Source organism: Eublepharis macularius, chromosome 18 (assembly GCF_028583425.1).
Source record: "Eublepharis macularius isolate TG4126 chromosome 18, MPM_Emac_v1.0, whole genome shotgun sequence".
NCBI classification, from domain to species: domain Eukaryota; kingdom Metazoa; phylum Chordata; class Lepidosauria; order Squamata; family Eublepharidae; genus Eublepharis; species Eublepharis macularius.
The window spans coordinates 13,751,388-13,770,766 of NC_072807.1; the positions used below are offsets into that span (position 1 = coordinate 13,751,388).

General features: G+C 51.1%; 1 protein-coding gene across 8 annotated transcripts in view; it reads left to right on the top strand.

Annotated features, from left to right (window-relative positions):
- TLE3 (TLE family member 3, transcriptional corepressor) overlaps positions 1 to 12,538 on the top strand; it is a 45,662-nt gene extending 33,124 nt beyond the window's left edge. For 5 of the 8 annotated variants that reach the window (XM_055002352.1, XM_055002355.1, XM_055002351.1 and 2 more), the window contains 12 exons: positions 837 to 956; positions 1,075 to 1,125; positions 1,365 to 1,517; positions 2,849 to 2,981; positions 3,197 to 3,387; positions 4,307 to 4,383; positions 5,037 to 5,286; positions 6,272 to 6,519; positions 7,163 to 7,310; positions 9,214 to 9,364; positions 10,356 to 10,432; positions 11,094 to 12,538. In XM_055002352.1, the coding sequence (XP_054858327.1) occupies positions 837 to 956; positions 1,075 to 1,125; positions 1,365 to 1,517; positions 2,849 to 2,981; positions 3,197 to 3,387; positions 4,307 to 4,383; positions 5,037 to 5,286; positions 6,272 to 6,519; positions 7,163 to 7,310; positions 9,214 to 9,364; positions 10,356 to 10,432; positions 11,094 to 11,201 (1,707 nt within the window). In that variant the 3' untranslated portion in view covers positions 11,202 to 12,538. The remainder of the gene's footprint in view (positions 1 to 836; positions 957 to 1,074; positions 1,126 to 1,364; positions 1,518 to 2,848; positions 2,982 to 3,196; positions 3,388 to 4,306; positions 4,384 to 5,036; positions 5,287 to 6,271; positions 6,520 to 7,162; positions 7,311 to 9,213; positions 9,365 to 10,355; positions 10,433 to 11,093) is intronic. The other 3 variants (XM_055002357.1, XM_055002353.1, XM_055002356.1) reach the window with 1 other exon arrangement.
- Positions 12,539 to 19,379: the final 6,841 nt, after the last annotated feature.

Genomic DNA, 19,379 nt, shown 5'->3' on the forward strand with positions numbered 1-19,379 from the left:
TCGGTTCCTTAGGTGGCTTTGGGGCATATCCTTCTTTCTTGTCCACATTCCCCCTGCAAGAACAGTACTTGTGTGTGAAAGAGGGCTGTGCCTTCAGTTTGGTGCAGTGGTTAAGAGCAGCAAGACTCTAATCTAGGGAACCAGGTTTGATTCCCCACTCCTCCGCTTGAAGCCAGTTGGGTGACCTTGGGTCAGTCACAGCTCTCTCAGAGCTCTCTCAGCCCCACCCGCCTCACAGGGTGATGGTTGTGGGGATAATAATGACATACTTTGTAAACTGCTCTGAGTGAGCGTTAAGTTGTCCTGAAGGGCGGTATATAAATCAAATGTTGTTGTGTTGTTGTTGTTGTTGTTGTTGTTGTTAATAATAATAATAATATCGGCCTACTTGGTTAAGGCCGTTGTGAGGGTTGCAAAAAGAAATGCCTTTGCTTATTTCCCAGAGCTGTCCATAAGGAGCGGGGGGACGTTGTAGTCCCTTCCTCTTGGGAAGGTTGGTGTCATCTAGGGAAGGGTGAGAGAGAGGCAGGGCTGACCTGCACTGTGGAGGACCTTTATCTCTACAGCCAGAGTATCTTCTCCTTGTCTGCAGAAGGGTTAACAGGGGCAATACAGTTACTTTTCTCTGTACAGGCAGCCCCATGTGCCTGAGATAGTTCGAGCCCCATTTGATGACGAGGCATGCACCCACAGCCGCTCAAGCAGAATAGAATCAGAACCCATCTCTTGCAGGGACAGAAGCACCCCTTGTTTCCCCCACCGACCTCTTAATTTTATATCCTGCCAGCCTCTTACAAACGGAGCACTTACAACCTTCCGCACCTTTTCTGTTGCAGAATAACTCCATCTCCCCGTCGGAGAGTTTGAGAGCGAGTGAGAAGCACAGAAGCTCTGCAGACTACGGTCTCGACTCCAAGAAGCGGAAAGCAGAGGAGAAAGACAGCCTGAGCCGATATGTAAGCCTGCCGGGCACGGGGTGGTCCCTTTCCAGCTAGGGGTCTGGCATGAGGGTCCGAAGGCAGGGCGGGCAGTAGCTGGCCCAATGACAGGTCAGTGCTTGGCTTTTCGTTTCAGGACAGCGATGGAGACAAGAGTGATGACCTTGTGGTAGATGTCTCCAATGAGGTAGGCTCAGAAAGAGCAACAAAGGAAGAGACCCCCGTTACAGAATCAGAAGCAGTCGTGTCTCTTTCTTTAACTTGCCCGACCTGCAAAAATCTGAGGTTTTTGCTCCTTTTGATGCAGAAGTTGGGTTTTTTGTAGAGCAATCAAGCGGGTGGAATGCTGGTATCTCCCCTGACATTGGGTGGTGTTTGGAACTCCCTGCTGAGTGTGGCCAACCGTCACTTCCTTCTGTTCCTCAGGATCCCGCCACCCCACGAGTAAGCCCTGCTCATTCGCCTCCAGAAAATGGAATAGACAAAGCCCGGGGGTTGAAAAAGGACGCCCCCAACAGCCCCGCCTCGGTTGCCTCCTCCAGCAGCACGCCTTCATCCAAGACAAAAGATCTAGGCCACGTAAGTGCCGGAGTCACTGCAGATGGAGCACGGAACTCCGTTGGGGATGCATGAAGGGTGGGCATCGTGAGCAACACAGGCTAGGTGCATGAACAGAGGTGGGCGATAGAATCTGGGTGGTGATCTGTTGGACCCAGTTGTTCTGGAAGGGTCTGGTGGCAGTAGAGGGGTTCTTGTTTCCATTCATTTGAAGTCCAGAAAGACATTTGGATGCCTGATCCTTTTTTACCCATTTATCCTGTGTCTTGGTTCCCCATCTGTATAATGGAGGGGAGCTTTTCTGCTACCAGGAAATTATTGTTGTATATAGAGGGGTATTGGCAGGGCTCATTTTGAGGGGGAATGCACAGAAACGCAGTTCCGGCAGTTCCCCAAAGAGGTCACATGTCAGGTGGCCCCGCCCACCTGACTCTCAGCCATTTTGGGCCCGTTTTGGCCTGGATTGGGGCCAAAATGGCCCAGATTGGGCCTCTGACGGGTGGTGGATCACTCTCTCACTCAGCAGCAGCCCGATCCTGACCATTTTGGGCCCTTTTCGGCCATTTTCGGCTCCTTTTTGCCATTTTGAGCCCAATTTCAGCCCTGAATGGCCAGGATTGGGTCCCAAAAAGCCAAGATAGGTGATGTCAGGGGGTGTGGCATATGCAAATCAGTTATGCTAATGACACATTTCTGGTTATGTCAAGGGGTGTGGCATGTGCTATTGAGTTATGCTAATGAGTTCCTCTAGCTCTTTTTCTACGAAATGACCCCTGGGTATTGGACATAGAATCCATGTCAAAAGTTTCCCAGGGAGACACTTCACTGGACAGAATTAGCTCTGATACAACTTCATGGGGAACCTGGTGCAAAACCGAACGTTGAATATTTTTGCTGCATTCTCTATCGATTGTGCCCATTTGGCTACTGCAGAATGTGAAGCTTCCGAAATAGCGTGGATGCCATTTAGACCATTTCTTTAACTATCTTGGCTTGCTCTTCCAGTCCTTTCTCTGTCATGGAAATCACACTCAAAGGATGAAAAGGAATGGATTTTCCTCAGTCCCCATTTTAAGTACGGGGTATGTGTGATTTGAAGGTGGAAGTCATGCGATGCAATTTTTTAAAAAACTTCTAAGGATTCTTAATGAAGTCCATATTCCTTACCTACCAGTATGCCTTGTGTGATGATTTACGAATAATTTAAAATCAGATTCATTTTGGAATGGAAGTGAGTCTCAGAATTGGATTCCCAGGATGGAAAAGCCGCAGCTGTGGTTTCGCCGCTTGCAAAAAGTGACCCCCTAACTTGAGATTGTTCTAATGCTGATGCCGAATTCCCTTTTCACCAGAACGATAAGTCCTCCACCCCTGGGCTGAAATCAACCACTCCCACCCCAAGGAACGATGCGCCTACGCCGGGGACAAGTACGACTCCGGGGCTGCGGCCGATGCCAGGCAAGCCAACTGGAATGGATCCTTTGGGTACGTAGCACCCATGTCGGAGATGGCTCTGGATACTTGTGAGTTGCGATTGCGCCCAAGACTGAAGGGCGTTGTATCCGCTCATCCCAAAGCCCAGTCTGGAGAGACGATCATTCTTGTAGGTGGCAAGTAGGGGCAGCTGTACGAATGTGAAAGGTTGGTTGTGTTGGTTGCTCGGTTGCGCAAAACGAATATCCCCCTCCCTCTCTTTCCAGCATCTGCCCTGAGGACGCCCATCTCAATAGCGGGTTCTTACGCCACCCCATTTGCCATGATGGGGCATCATGAAATGAATGGCTCCCTCGCCAGCCCTGGGGCTTACACGGGTCTTCACAGCATCCCACCCCAGATGGCTGCTGCTGCCGCCGCCGCCTATGGCCGCTCTCCTATGGTGAGCTTTGGAGCTGTACGTAGACCTTTTAGCTCCTCTTTCATATGGGGGGGGAGAGGGGGCAGGGAGTGGGGGAGCAGCACGAGTTCCCTATAGTGGCCCACTTGCCTCCAGCCTCTAAAGCAGAATTGAAATGGTGGAAAGCATTTGGGGGAAGGATCTGGGAGGGGGAGTTTATTTTGCAGAGGAAGGAGAATCAGCGGGAGGCAGCTGTTTTGAAAAGGAAACGTTGGTTCTCTTGACAACTGTGGAAATACCATATTCCACCAGATTCCAAGTGCGCCGCGTGCCTTCCAGTTCAGAAAAGGCTGAGTCACCATAAAAATTCTAGGGCAGGGTGAGCGAGACCTTTTGCTGTCCACCTGCCACCACCGGGAATGGTGCATGCATGCTCAGTAAAGAACAAGGGAACGGGGGTCCACCCATTCATAAATAAGCACCTGGGGGTGTATAGTGAGGTGGTGGTGGTGGTGAGAGACCCTTGCCAAGGCTTGTTGCCTCTTCACAGTAGGGCAATGTGTGTATTGTTTACACTGATGGAAAAATCCCAAAGTAGCTGTAAGGCCGGGAGGGGGGAATGCTTGGATGTGATTCAAAGCCCCAATCAGCAGAGTTCTGCAGCCCCACGATGGAGCAGGCTTCGATTAGGTGAAGTCCTCTCTGGCTGCAAATAAAAGTTTTCAAAGGCTCAGGGGAAAGATCCAAGAGCTGCTCTGTCTCTCAGGCAGTAGGGAAGCTGGCAGTGACATGGGCTTGCTCCTTGGAGGGGTTTCAGTGTACCCATTGCTACTTTGAAGTTATTTTTTACAAACAGGTACGGCTCCCTGCAGTTCCTATGGGGCAGGGTTGTCTTCTTGGTGTGTATGTTACGCGAGCTAAAGTCTTTGGAATGTTTTGGTTTGCACTTAACATTGTTCCTTTCGTCTGGTTCCAGGTTGGCTTTGACCCGCATCCGCCCATGAGAGCCCCGGTCCTGCCCACCAGCCTGGCCTCCATTCCCGGTGGCAAGCCGTAAGCTATCCTTTGACCTTCCCCCTTGAAGCTTCACGTATTCCTGCTTTAGGAAAACCCTCTTTGTGGTGTCAAACTCTTTGGGGTGTTATGGTTGCAAATGGCAAAGACAGCAGAGATGGTGTTGTTGGGGGGGGGGCGTCCCAAACCAGACAGTGTTCCTTCCAAGCAAGCAGGGGTGGGTTGGCCATTAAAGCCTCTGGGACTTCTCCCGGGCCAGCCCACATAGGGGAGAGCTTGGGAAGAGGTGGCTTGCTAGGCAAGCAGACTGCCCCTCCCTCCTTTGGGGGGTGGGGACAGGGCAGGCCGAAGGCGTGGGCTGTTTTCCCTGCCCAGACGTGCCCGCAAGCAAGCGAGAAGGACATTCAGTGGTGGGAAAAAGAGGAATAGATGTTACACAGGGTGGGAGCTGTGTGTCTACGGCAGAAAGGAAGGAGGTATATGGTGGCCCTTCCTGTGAGTGATGCTCCACGGCACTGTGCGTGTTGAGCGCATGACACCCTGGTTTAATCCCAAGGTCTTTGCCCAGGCAGCTATTGCCAAGGCAGACTGGCAGGAGCTGAGACCTCGGTCCCGGCTTGGGATAAAGTGGTCCCTCGCCTGCTTCCTCCATGGTCATGCTTTTCTTGTCGTCATTCTCCCCCCTCTTGCAGGGCCTACTCATTTCACGTGAGTGCTGATGGGCAGATGCAGCCGGTCCCTTTCCCGCACGACGCCCTCGCCGGCCCCGGCATCCCCCGGCATGCCCGTCAGATCAATACGCTGAGCCACGGCGAGGTGGTGTGCGCCGTGACCATCAGCAACCCAACCCGGCACGTCTACACGGGCGGGAAGGGGTGTGTGAAGATCTGGGACATCAGCCAGCCTGGCAGCAAGAGCCCCGTCTCGCAGCTGGATTGCTTGGTGAGTGGAAGAGCCAGGCACGCTGGCCCCCCCTCCCCACTTCCATAATGAGCGTCCTACCCTTTGGGGGGGATGTGGGAGGCGGGTCCTCCCCAAGCATCAACTGGAGACCCAAGTTCACAACTGTCTTTCGGGCCTCTCTTTGGCCGTGGCAACCTGGCCGCAAGAGCAGTTAATTTCGTCTAATGAACAGCTTGTTGGATGTTCCGCTCACGTTTGATATTCGCACCGCATGTTACCTGAGCCCCCCCTTGCAGTGACCCCGCAAGATTGGTCAGGCAGGGAAAGTAGCAACCCTTTCGGTGAAGGATTTCAACCTGGTTGCCCGTGCCCCAAGCCTTTTAATGCCGGCAAGCCCTGCTGTTGCACGTTAGATCAGTCTCTGAACTCCTGCCCCACAATCTGTGTTTGTATCCAGCAGGGGTCATTTTGTAGAGCTGGAGGAACTCATTAGCATAACTCATTAGCATAACTTATTAGCATATGCCACACCTTTTGCCATCACCAGAAGTGTGTCATTAGTATAACTGATTTGCGTATGCCACACCCCCTGACATCACCTATTCTGGCTGTTTTGGACCAATCCTGGCCATTCAGGGCTGAAATTGAGCCCAAAATGGCAAAAGGGGCTGAAAATGCCCGAAAAAGGCCCCAAATGGTCAGGATCAGGCCGCTGCTGAGTGGGAGAGTGATCCACCACCCGTCAGAGACCCGATCCGGGCTGCTTCGGCCCCAATCCAGGCCAAAACGGGCCCAAAATGGCCGAGAGTCAGGTGGGTGGGGCCACCTGACACGTGACCTCTTTGGGGAACTGCCGGAACTGTGTTCCGGCGCGTTCCCCCTCGAACTGAGCCCTGCTACCCAGAGCCCTTTTTGTGACCGGGAAGTTCTGCTTCCCTTCTGAGGCGTGCCAAAGTTACAAGGGAGAGTTGTGAATCGGAGGGCCCTGTGGTAGGGCTCATGGTTTCTCTTTCCCCACCTGCAGAACAGAGACAACTACATCCGCTCCTGCAAGCTCCTCCCAGACGGGCGCACGCTCATTGTGGGCGGGGAGGCCAGCACGCTCACCATCTGGGACCTGGCCTCCCCGACCCCTAGGATCAAGGCCGAGTTGACCTCTTCTGCCCCTGCCTGCTATGCATTGGCCATCAGCCCGGATGCCAAAGTCTGTTTTTCTTGCTGCAGTGATGGGAACATCGCAGTGTGGGATCTCCACAACCAAACCCTGGTCAGGTGAGCTTCCCCAGGGGGGATGCAGAAGGGACGGTTGGTTTGCCGACAGTGGGATCAAAGGGGGTTCTGTTGGCGCTGCTAGGACTGTCCTTGGTGGAATGAAATGATGAGCCGTGAGACAAAAAGTTCTGAACTGCACTGGACACTGGCCCATACTATGGCGTGGTGGTGGAGAGTGCCGTCAAGTCGTAGCTGACTTACGGCGACCCCGGCAGGGTTTCCACGGCAAGAGACTAACAGAGGTGGTCTGCCATTGCCTGCCCCTGCAACCCTGGTCTTCGTTGGTGGTCTCCCATCCAATTACTAACCAAGGCTGACCCTACTTAGTTTCTGAGATCTGACTAGATGAGGGTCACCAGGACTATCCAGATCAGGGTCTGTACTGTGGTACGGAGAGAGAAAGAGGCAGTTCTGCCCCTTCTCTCTGGTTCATCCTTTGTCTGAGCTGGACTGCAAGACAGAGTTGAAGCCCCCCGACCCCAAACTTGCCTTCATTGTTTTCACTTGCAGTCTTGAGTTCGGGTCGTCTGAAATGTGATTACTCCCACGTTTCCTACAACTTAGCCCAATCAAAAGAAAAGGGTCTTTCAAATCAAGACAAAAGATGCAATGAAAAATAACGCTTGGTTTTGCTTCCTTCCAGGCAATTCCAAGGTCACACTGATGGAGCCAGCTGCATCGACATTTCACACGACGGCACCAAACTGTGGACGGGAGGCTTAGACAACACAGTGCGCTCCTGGGACCTCCGGGAAGGGAGGCAGCTTCAGCAGCACGACTTCACCTCGCAGGTAAGCCTCGGAAGTGCCTCATGTGGCTGCTAAAGTCGCATAGAGGCCATCCTGAACAAGCACGTTGTAGTGGGATGGCTTTGGTGGAAAGCTTCTGACGTCCTCTGGCACAGTTGGTGACATTTTTCGATTTTCTGGGGAAATCTCACAGGCAGGGCTCATGTCGAGGGGGAACCGCACAGGAACGCAGTTCTGGCAATTCCCCAAAGAGGTCACATCTCAGGTGGCCCCACCCACCTTACTTTCGGCCATTTTGGGCCCGTTTCGGCCTGGATTGGGGCCGAAACGGCCTGGATCAGGTCTCTGATGGGTGGTGGATCACTCTCCCGCTCATCAGCGGCCCGATCCTGACCATTTTGGGCCCATTTTCTCAGCCCCTTTTTGCCATTTTGGGCCCAATTTCGGCCCTGAATGGCCAGGATTGGGTCCAAAACAGCCAGGACAGGTGATATCAGGGGGTGTGGCATATTTATTTATTTACTTACTTAGATTTATAGTCCGCCCTCCCCAACCAAGTGGGCTCAGGGCGGATTACAACAAATGAGTTATGCTAATGACACACTTCCAGCAATGGCAAGAGGCGTGGCATATGCTAATGAGTTATGCTAATGAGTTCCTCCAGCTCTTTTTCTTTGAAATGGCCCCTGCTCACAGGGAAACACAACACAATGAAGGCTTCGTCTTGGAGATTATCCTTGGATGCTCATTCTGTGGCGCCTCGCCTGAAGGCACTGAGGCTATGGATGGGCTTGTGGGTGATCAGGCACATGTGGATGTTCCATGAGCCGCTCTGGAGGAAGAAATTGTGGGATCTTTTTGTGGCAGTGGCAGAAGACCAGGAAGGTGCTTTTCTACCCATCAAGACCCCGGCTGGAAACATGCCCCTGGAAAACGCCATGCTCTGGGTTTTATGCCCCTAGCTTCGGGCTGCAACAGACCCACCAGGCAACGAGGTTTTGAGCTGGCACTTCTGTAGCCAGCACTGCAAGGGCCGTGATCTGGCAAAGAGTGCTTGGAAGGCAGGGGATTAAATAGATGTGAAACTGTCTCTGGTATAAGGAATAGCTGCTAAGCCTGAGAAAAGGGCGAGCCACAGGCTCTTTCTCCCAGTGTAGTTTGGTGTAGTGGTTAAGAGCGGCAGGACTCTAATCTGGAGAGGCAGGTTTGGTTCCTCACTCCTCCACTTGAAGCCAGCTGGGTGACCTTGAGTCAGTCACAGCTTCTCGGAGCTCTCTCAGCCCCACCCACCTCACAGGGTGTTTTGTTGTGGGGATAGTAATCGCATAATTTGTAAACCACTCTGAGTGAGTGTTAAGTCATCCCGAAGGGCGGTCTATAAATCGAATGTTGTTGTTGTTATTTTCTGACTGTGTTGGAAACATCAGGTTCAGCACTCCGCCCATAGCTGAGTATCACGCATAAAACCAAACAAGGGAGTTCTTGCTGGAGCAGGTCCATGGCTCAGTGGTACAGCACCTCCTTTGCATTCAGAAGGGGCTGAGCGCAGCCCCTGGCATCTCTTGAAAGGTGCCTGGGGCGAGGAAAGCTCCCTCCCCTTCCCCTCTACTGGAGACCCTGGAGATTTATCCTGGTTCAGTCCCAGGGGCCAGGGGAAAGACTCTTCCTCAGCCCTAGGAAAAGTGTGCCCTTCGGCACAGGACCAAAGCGAAGGGTCTAAGCTTTGACTTGGCACGCGATGGTTTGGTTGGCTTCGGTAATGTGTTCGGGTCTCTCGGTGTGGATCTCCGCTTAAGCCAGACTCATCCTGTTTCTTGCGTTTATTGTGCTCTTGAATGCTTTTCAGGTTCTTCTGTTCTTGCTCCCAGACATGACATTGGGTGGGCTTCTCTGCCCGTGCTCTGGAGACGCTCCACTTCACCACCCGGCTTCTTCTTTCTCACAGATCTTCTCTCTGGGGTACTGCCCGACAGGGGAGTGGCTCGCCGTGGGCATGGAGAGCAGCAATGTGGAGGTTCTACACCACACCAAGCCCGACAAATACCAGCTCCACCTTCACGAGAGCTGCGTCCTCTCCCTGAAGTTCGCCTATTGTGGTGAGTAGTCCTGAGTCCCACACAGACTGTGCAAGATGTCCCAGGGAGCTCCGTCCTTCTTGGGGGAGCGTCCAGGGCTGATGCTGTCCTTGCTGAAGGACCAGGAAGGCCAGTCTCCAGTTCAGTGGGGATTGGGGGGGCAGAGCCATGAGCGAGGTCTGCCGCTTGAGAGCGGGTGATTGGTGTCGTGGTTAAGAGCGGCAGGACTCTAATCTGGAGAGCCAGGTTTGATTCCCCACTCCTCCACTTGAAGCCAGTTGGGTGACCTTGGGTCAGTCACAGCTCTCTCAGAGCTCTCTCAGCCCCACCCACCTCACAGGGTGATTGTCGTGGGGATAATAATAACATACTTTGTAAACTGCTTGAGTGAGCATTAAGTTGTCCTGAAGGGTGGTATATAAATCGAAAGTGGTTGTTATTGGCCAGCCGATCGGCAGCGAGGGGCTTCTGGCTACTGAAGTGGCTAGTGCCACTTGCAATGTGCACTGATCGGCCTCAGTGCATCGTAAGGTGTCATTGCTGTGGAGGCGGGGGGGGGAGCCTTAGTTCACCCAGATATTTCTCTGGGGGGGCAGCCTTGGGTGGGGAAGGTGCATGGAGTTTTTATTATTTCTTTATGTCATTTATAGTCTACCTTTCTCACTGAGACTCAAGGGGGATAACAGTGCGAGAAGAGTACAGTCAATATCAAGGACATTTCAGTAAATAATTCCATAGGGTCAATAAATGCACGTTTACAACATAGCATTAGCAAGTATCCGATAGAGAGTTAGCGGCAGCTGCGGAGACTGTGTCAAAAGGGGAACATAGACCCACAATTCCGATTTCTTACATTGGCTGAGGTTAAGTGATACACAAGATTGGGTTTTTCCAGATGCAATTGTGAAAAAACCCCAATGGGATCAGCATCTGCTTCTGTCCCAGCTCAGCCGGCAGCTGCAGTGTTGGTTGTTGCCTCCTTGGGGAAACTGACTCTGATTTGTACTTACAGGGAAGTGGTTTGTGAGTACTGGCAAAGACAACCTCCTCAATGCCTGGAGGACTCCTTACGGAGCAAGCATATTCCAGGTAAGAGTCAAGGCCAGATAGGGGAGGCCTGGGGCGGGGGGAGACTGAACTCCCAAGGCTGTGGAGCAGCACATATAGGCTCAGAAGAAGGCCCCGCCAGCAAGCTGCTTTGAGCAGTGCTTCATCTGAGGGCAAGGTGAGGCGATAGCCCTGGAAAGCATGTTTCCAAGCATGTGCAAAGTGCCTCGCTCTGACTGGCTCTGCCTGCACACCTCTGGAATAAGCAGGTTGGATTACCTGTCTTGAGCAAAAGAAATGTGGATGGAGGAAATCTGTCCCGGGGCAGCAGATACAGAAGGTTCCCCCGTCCCTACTGGCTTGGTGGTGGGGAGTAACCGGGGGGGGGTTGGCACACCTGGCTACCTCCTCCTGGCCCTAGCTCTCCAGGTGATCCCTGCAGCTGGTAGGGAGGAGTTGAGAGAACAGAGGCCCCCCCGGGACCATTGCCGCGTCAACATAACTGCTGTTGTGGATGTATTATTTATCGGCTCCATCTGCGTATCTGGCACTTTGCAGAGTAATGTGGCACCCGATACGCCCGCCTGCGTCTCTATTCTCTTCTATCGCTAATAAATGGCATAGAAAAAAAAATGCAATTGAATGTTGCTGAAATGGAAAGACGTAAAATGGAATGTCCCTCTTTTGTTCCCTCCCCTTCTAGTCGAAAGAATCTTCCTCAGTCTTAAGTTGTGACATTTCGGCAGATGACAAATATATCGTGACAGGCTCGGGGGACAAGAAGGCCACTGTGTACGAGGTGATCTATTGAACTGGGCGCTTCTGCCAGGCCGTTGCACTCAGAGAAGGCTGCTGGCAAGAAGGTGGACCTCTGGCGGGTACAAAGGACGCGAAAGGGGGATGCCCAGGCGTTCCTGGCCTGCGCTCTGCGGAATTGCATAACCCTCCTGTGGTTTTTCCCATCGTGATCTTGGAGAGTCACTCTGGATTTGGATCCCTTTGGAGCTGGATGGCCAAGTCTGTCTGCTGCAGGGATTTTCCTAAGGCTTCCTGATGGTCCCCCGCGCCCCTGGATTTTCACTTTTTGATTCACATGCTTGTGATTAGAGGAATTGCCTTCAGCAGAAACGTGCTCTTTTGTTCTCTCCGTAAGACTTGTGGGAATTGTAAATAGCTGATACGTTTAATAGGGTGAGGGACACTTTCTGGTACCCCGGCTGTGTATTTTCTTTTTCTTTGGTCTGCTGTAATTATATTCATTGGTGTTTTTTGGGAGGGGGGGTGGCCATCCTTTTTCCTCCCCTGCCCACCCTCCAAGCTTCTGTTCGGGGATAGTCCCTGTGGATCTACCGCTTATTATCCGATGAACTCTTTTAACTGCTGTTCCTGTGAATTGTCTGCTCTGTCGTCTTGAGACTCAAATGCTGTGATGGGCTGGAGATTGGAGTACGGTTGGATCTTTCACCTGATGGCAGCTCGGACAGAATAGTCAAATTCTTCTGTGGTTTTTTTGGGTTGGTTTTTTTTTTTTTGGAACACTTTTGGTTTTGGAGCAAGCAAGAAGTCCACGTCCCGTTGGATTTCTGACAACGTCCATCATCACCTTTGGGCCGAAATGCTGAACGCAACGTTTCAACAATTGCTCAGGGAGCCGAGAGAAAAAAAAAATAATAGCAACTTGTGTGGGATTTTTTTTTTACTTCAGTGAAAGTAAAATAATAGATATAATAACATTTAAATTCAGGTTTTGGGTTTTCTTTTTAAAACAAAGTTTACTAACATCTGGTTTCTGTACGGTGGGGACCGGGGGTGCAGTTGAGTCGGGTTTTCTGTGGCTTTGGCAATCTATCTTTCAGCCTTCGGGCACAAAAAGAAGTTGGGGTGGGGGGAAGAGACCCGTCTTTTGGCATTTTTGTATTAAAGGAGTAAATAAAATTTAAACACGGGAAATCTACATATTTGTGTAGCAGAAGATCCTGCCCTGTAATGTAGCATACGAAAGAGATTTTTTATACCACATTTTTATGGATTATTTTTTAATTTTTGATTTTGATCTGGTTTAAAAAAAAAAAAGAACAATCTAACTACGGCTTAGAGGTGGAAAAAACTGCCTGTTTTTATTAAAGGCTATGCCGGTGCGTAAAGGAAGACGGCGTGCAGAACTTATTTACGTTTCCTTTCTCACGTTTGGGGGAGGCCTGCTTGCGTTGGGGGTGAGGATTGGCGAAAGATGAGGGGGATCTTTACAAACCGATGGGTGTGTTTGTCTGTGTGTTTGTGTGTGTGTGTGTGGTGGAGTGAATCTCTGGTCGGATCGGAGTGCCAAAGAAGCCAGGAGACTTTCACACTGAAAAGAATGCTGCTTGCTCTGTATTGTACATGATGAAAGCATTGCTTTTCCTGCCCTGGTGGTTTCCCCATCGAGCTCCTGGTCCCTGAAACTGGATAGAGGGAAACCTGTAAGGGGTGGAATTTCCTCCTCTCCCCAGACTCTTAAGGGGACGGTGCTGTGTTTCTTGCTTGGCCTAAGAGTCCTTCAGATTCCTCATCTCAGGCAGCTCTCTTGGCTACCTGTTGGACCGGACCAACCCTTGCTTTGCAGCCAGGCAGTGTGGCTGTTGTGTCCCTCGCAAGGGAGCCCATCCCTAGACATGTGGCTTGTGCAAGAAATGTCCGGAGGAGCCTTGATGCGCGTGAGAATTCCTCCCCTCCGGTGAGTCTAATGGGAGCGGGGGGAGAACCCATCCTCGTGTCTCTCATGCAGGGAATGTGCCCGGACTCCTTTGAGGAAGTAATGCACGAGTGGGGGGCATTGGGGTTATTGCAAGGTTTTGGAAACGGCGGGTGCTTCAGGCAAACACCAGTTCTTGCATATGCGCCGTGGTGGGGGCGGGAAGGGGTGCACAAAGTTTTTTCTACATGATCCAGCTGTGCAATTTTTTATTCATCCCAGCTATCAAAAAGCAGAATCGCTGAAGTAGGTTCTGCTTCAGTCGCAGAATCTTTGTTAAGCTTTACCTATAATTCAGAAGGGCTGCCCAGGCTGTCGGCTTTTCACAGGCTGCATTTTCTTTCACATGCGCGCTCGTGTGTGTTTCTCTCCCTCCTCCTCCTCTCCATGGTTGCTGTCTGGAGGCTTCTCAGGCAACAGGCTGCGGTCTTATTGGGACTGCAGTTGGCTAGCTCAGAGGTGTGTGTTTTGCTTGGAAATGCAGCACCTTCACAGAGGAGACATTGTTGAGTCTTGTCCATGACTCCTTCATCGTCTTGGGCTAGGCAACGGTTGGACGTCTGATTCCTGCCCTGGCTGAGAAAGGATGCTGGACTTGACTGAGCCTGGGGCTGGTCCAGCAAGCCACGTTATGGCTGCACCTTGCACGGAAAGGATTGTGCTTCAACACTCCCCTCCCTAGGTATTTCCACCACTCCCAGTTATCCCGTCCTTTTGGGGTTTTCTGCTACGGTATACCCAACTACTTGGGTATAACCACACACGTGGGTCTTACGCAACTGGCTAGAAGATACCAAAGCAGCTCAACCCATATGGGACCATCTCAACTGGAGTGGGATTTGGGCTTGGAGGCCCTGGAATGATGGGACCTGGAAGAGGTTGTATGAGGCAGTGAACTTGCTGTCATCAAAGGGTGCATAATGGTTCCTTACTCATAGCAAACTTGGATGCTGGGGAGGAAGCTCAACTAGAACCCTCCTCCTCCCTAGCAACACAGAGGGGGAGCATGCTCAGTCTGGCTGCCTGAAATAGTACAGGCTAGAATTGAGTTGACCGTCCTCGTATGTACAAGGGCTTGGCCAATGGCAAGCAGCGGTCTCCAGTGCATCGCTTTATCTGGCCTAGTTCCTCCGTGCCTTAAGATGCCTCCCTTCTAATGCTGTGTGTTCACTGTTGACACCTCTGTGGTTTGTTTTTTTGAGGGCTTCTGTCCCAAACCTTACAGAAAACTTGGTAGCAGAATTACATTTGGCTGTCAAATGACAGCTTTCCTGTGAAAAGGAGAAGAAAAAAAAATTAAATCGAATGAAGTGACTGGGAAAATGGCTTTATCGTTCCGTGAGCTTACTTATGGGATGTACTGATGATCTCGCAGTGGGAGACCTCTGGCAGCCACAGAGCACTTTTCAAGAGCAGGGGACATGCGCTCTGTCACCTGAGGTTTTGCTGTGAGAGAGAGGGAGGAAAAGGGCAAAAGTGACGGACGTAACAGGCTGAGTTTCCAATAAATGTACCGCAATAAATGGTTTAAGTGCCTATTGAAATCTGGTTTTAAGCCAAATGCAGTGAGATGTACCCCCCCCCCAAGGACCTTAGTTGTAACCCCCCCCCCCCGAATCTGACACATACAAAAAAAAATGGGTTTGCATTAGAGCTTGTAGGCTGGGAATGGGCTGTCCTTATGGGCATGTGTTGGGATGATCGTCTTCTTCCAGTTCCTGTAAGCTTTTTGCCCTGAATTCCTTTCAGCCCTAACCTTTCCAAAAGGTGCTGAACATGAAGAATGCTACATCTACGGATAATCAAAATCCATCTTCCATCTAGTGCTGTTTCAAGGGCCGGCCTGCCTGCGCCTGGCTCCCTCGGTCTGTTTTCTGCACTTTTGGAAAGCTTCAGCCGCTGCTGCCTTTTCTGGCATTCACTGGATAGCTGCTTGTGCCATTTTTTCAACGGAAAAAATGACAGAAGGGTGGAGTAAAATGTGTATTGGGGCTTCCGAGTTTTAGAAGATGGTTTGGGATTCCTCAGAAAGGAATGCAGGCAGGCCGCTGGCTCTCTTCCTCCGCTTTTCACTTGCCTTCTTGTGCCAGAGACTCATTATACGTTTTGCTGCCTGCCTGGGATGGTAGAAGTTGGAGGGGTAACGCTTGTCAAGCACCTGAGAAACTACAATGCTTGGAGGGGGGGGGTCTCCATCTTGAGGCAAAGTTCTGCCGTTCAAACCTAATTCCCTTTATGCTTTTTTATATTAGTTAACAACCAAGCACCAGTGCCAGGCAGTTGTAGCATGGACCCCCGCGCCCCGCCGCACCGTCACTGATTTTATAGACGGCACCTGGACTCTTCTGCGCTGAGCCAGAAGGAATTGTGTTCGTGGGACTTCCAGCGCCTCCGCATTCTACCAGTCGACCCACTTCCACTTGGCTGCATCTGCTGAGTCACGGGGGCAGGAAATAACGACACGGGCTCCTCACGCTCCAGCTGCTGAGATCTAGAAGCGCCGCTCGGCCGGCTGTTTTCTCAGACGACTTCTCCAAGCTTCCGTCCTCCCGGGCTCTCAAAAAGCAAACGAAAGTGGGCCTTCTGGGATGCTTCCCGTCCAACCTGCCGAACACGGACGAATCCCTCCTTTAACTGCAGCTGCAGCGTGGTGGCCCTCTTGGGATCCTGGCCTCCTGCTGGGCAGCTGCCATGCCGGGAATGTCTGCGCAGCCTCGAATGCCCTGCTTGAGCACCGCCCTCCACTCGGCTGCGGTGGCACCTCAACTCTGCCCTGGCTCCCCAAACAGATGGCGGGAGGCGGCTCGGCGAATGCTGTCAGCTGCTGCGTCTCTAGTCGCTGACAGGGAGTGTGAAATGTTCCTGGACTCCCCCGCCCTTCGCCTGTTCGGCTGCTCTCTCCCACCCGTTTTTAATTACTGTAATTGAGTTATAATGAGCGATTGCACGTTCCCATTGTCTGCAATGGCGGGGAAAACGTCTCTTTGTCACTGACTCCATCCAGCACCCTCCCTATTTGTTTTCTGTGGCGGAAGGCTGCTGACACTTTGGGATGGCAGAATGAAGAGGGTCTGTGCTGCCTCCTTCCCTTCCACGAAGGGCAGCGGCAGTGCCCCCCTAACCTCGATGCTGAATGTCTTACCCAGTTTTCAACGCTTGGGTGGAGTGCGAGGTTTTGCTGATCACAAGGGGACTGCATCAGACAACCCATCTCTAGGAGCACTTCCAGATGTTTGGTGCTTCGTATTTATTCTTGGAAATATAAAGGACTGACTTGTACAGCACTGGAGCAGAACCTACGTCTTTTTAGCATGCACAGATTCTGAATCATCCTAGCCATTTCTCTGTAGAAAAGAATCCTGCGCCAACAGATCAAGAAGCCCGTGATTTTCTGGGACCGCTTCGGAATGCGGGGTGGGGGAGTTGCATTCCATTTTTTCTAAAAAAAAATTTAAAATTCCCCCGCACATAAAATCAGCATGTCAGAGAAAACTGCAGCTGTGTATTGTTTTTCTACGTGGAATGAATTTTCATTTTCAGACATTTTCAAGCAGGCTTATCCCTTTCTCAAGGGAGAGAATCGTATAAACGGTGCTTTTCATAGGGCAAGCGAGATGGTTTCAGCACTGTGAGGTGCATAATCAGAGAGATGCAGAGGAGTTAGCCCTATTAGTCTGTAGATGCAAAATAGCAGAGTCCAGTAGCACCTTTAAGACTAACCAACTTTATTGTAGCATAAGCTTTTGAGAGCCACAGCTCTCTTTGTCAGATGCAACTTTATTGTAGCATAAGCTTTTGAGAACCACAGCTCTCTTTGTCAGATGCAACTTTATTGTAGCATAAGCTTTCGAGAACCACAGCACCCTTCGTCACATGCTTCTGACGATGCAACCAATAAAGTTGGTTAGTCTTAAAGGTGCTACTGGACTCTTTACTATCATCAGAGAGAGAAACTGCAGGTTGCAGACCCCACACTGAACATCTCTGCAGTGCCTGTGAAGAAATGCATCCCAATTCTACCAGCAGACGGGTCAGCCTGAGAAGGTTTTTGGGGTGGTGGTAGGGAGAAATAGTTTAGGACAACTATGTCTGTTTTGGCTTTTTAAAAAAGCTCCTGAGTTAGCAATATTAAAAACTGCATTTTTCCTACACACATATCGCCGTATGTTTCACGCTTCCTTGTTAAGGCAAACCCTTCAACTATTTCAAAACAAAAGCGTCCAGCTTTTCATTGGCTTCCAAAAGACTCCTAAACCCTTTCGCCAAGAGCTGTTAGAACAGGCAGGCACGATCCTTTGCTATTTCTCAAGAAGAAAAACAAGGTGGGGAGAGCATGCCGGAGCGCTTGCATGGGTAGCTGGCTTGTTTCCAAAGAAGCAGCGAGAGGTTTGAGAAACATTTTCCCTGACTTTGTAAGATGAAAAGCAGAAGCCGGACCAGGTTTCCTTTCTCAGCTTCTCATGCTGCTTCTGAAGAAAAGGCCTGAGGTCTTGTTGGCTGGGTTTGCAGAGAGAGAGAGTGTCTTTGGGAAGGGGGGCGGGTTAAGGGTCTGTGTTGTAGTACAGGGGCGGATTGTCCCTTTAATTTGGGGGACTGGCAGTGTTGGCAGTGCCATAGCCCTGGTCTCCTTGGAGCCCTTCAGCGATGAAGGTCATGAACTGGCTTCTTCCGCAGTGCCGATATGAAGATCCTCTCTGAGTCCTGCTGGACTTGGCCTACGCCTTGTCTGTTTTAATGGCCCGATCTGTCCCTCGGGTGAGAAACACAATTATGTAAAACATTCTCCCGCTGCCGTCACAATTTTAATCCTAGCGTCTCACAAATTGTGTTTTTTTTCCCTCCCAGACTAAGAATGAGTTCTTGTTTGGGGTCCAAGGGCAGTGGCCGGCACAAAGTCTCTTGCACCTGTGATGACGTTCTGAGCACACCCACGTTTTTAAAATCCAGATCTAAACTCCCAAGCGTCCCAAGTTCTCCATTTTTAACACCTCATTTTGAGATTTTGGGGCACCTGCTGCTGATCTGCTAAGCGTCAACGCTGTCAAGCTCTGCATTTGCGCCCTGTTGTCCTAAAATGACACGCGCCTGCGTTCTTCATGGCGAAGGCTGTAAGAAAGTCTGAATTTGGGGGCTGTAGGCTGAGGATGCTCGAATGCTTCCTGAACAGCTAGACAGAGCGTGCTTGGATTATTTATAACCACCTGATTATGAGGAAGGCTTTGACTTGCTTTCAACTTGGTCTCTGGCAGGGCGAGGAATTTTTAAAGTCTGTGCATTTCTAAAAACGCTGGGTTTCAAAGGCAGATAAAGATCAAAGCTAGGAAGGTCGCCACAGCAAATGTAATATCGCAAATGAGATGAAAGGAGGAACAGAGCTGTGGGTATCCTCCTCAGCTCTTCTGCAGCTGGCCGGGGGGGGGGTGGCTCTCCCTCCCCATGTTACAGGATGGGGGGGGAGTGGTCAAACTGGGAAATTGACTCACTTCACAGGCTGTTCTCAGCAGGGCTCCTTGTCCCTGCAAATCAGGGGCTGCTCTTCTGTATGTACCAAAGTTTCCACTCTAGGAAGGTGCTAGTTTGAGGAAGGGTAAAGAGAATGGGAGCTGAGAAAGGACTTGGCACTCTCTGTTTCTCTGCCCAGGCTAGGGGAAGAACTTCTCTCCTGGCTTGGTGATTCATCCCCCGCTCTGATAGATAGCTGGAGAGGAGATCAACTACGTGTTTCCCAGATTCTTGAAGTCTTGACTAGCTGTTGCAAACTTACCAGGAGTCTCCGTGCAACCACAGCTGGGTTCTCTTCTCATGCCAGGCACCCAAGATTAAATGCTCTGTTTCTGAGGGGTGGGAGGGAATCTTCATTGTGGAGACCAGCTTGTTCCTGGTCAAGGTAGGTTTTGGCATCTAGGCTAGCCCATGGCTACTTCCCTCTCCCTTCTGCTTCAATCACCAGCTTTTGGCAAACCACTTGCCCTGGTGGGCTGCCTCCATCGCAGATCAGCCTTTGCTGATTACAGACCTAGTTTCTCCTGCAATTGTCCCAGTGGTCCATTTCAAATGGCCTTCTGGGCAGATAGGGGAAAACCTCCGCATGCCAGGGCTGAGCTGGGAGAAGAAGCTGTGCGGAAGGTAATGAAGGCAAGTCAGCCCAAAGCAACCGCCTGTCAAAACATCTGAGACATAGAGCTCAAATGGATCCGAATTCTCTTACCTGCCCACCTGCTTTAGGAGAGTTAGCACCAACTGCTTTCTGGACTGTGC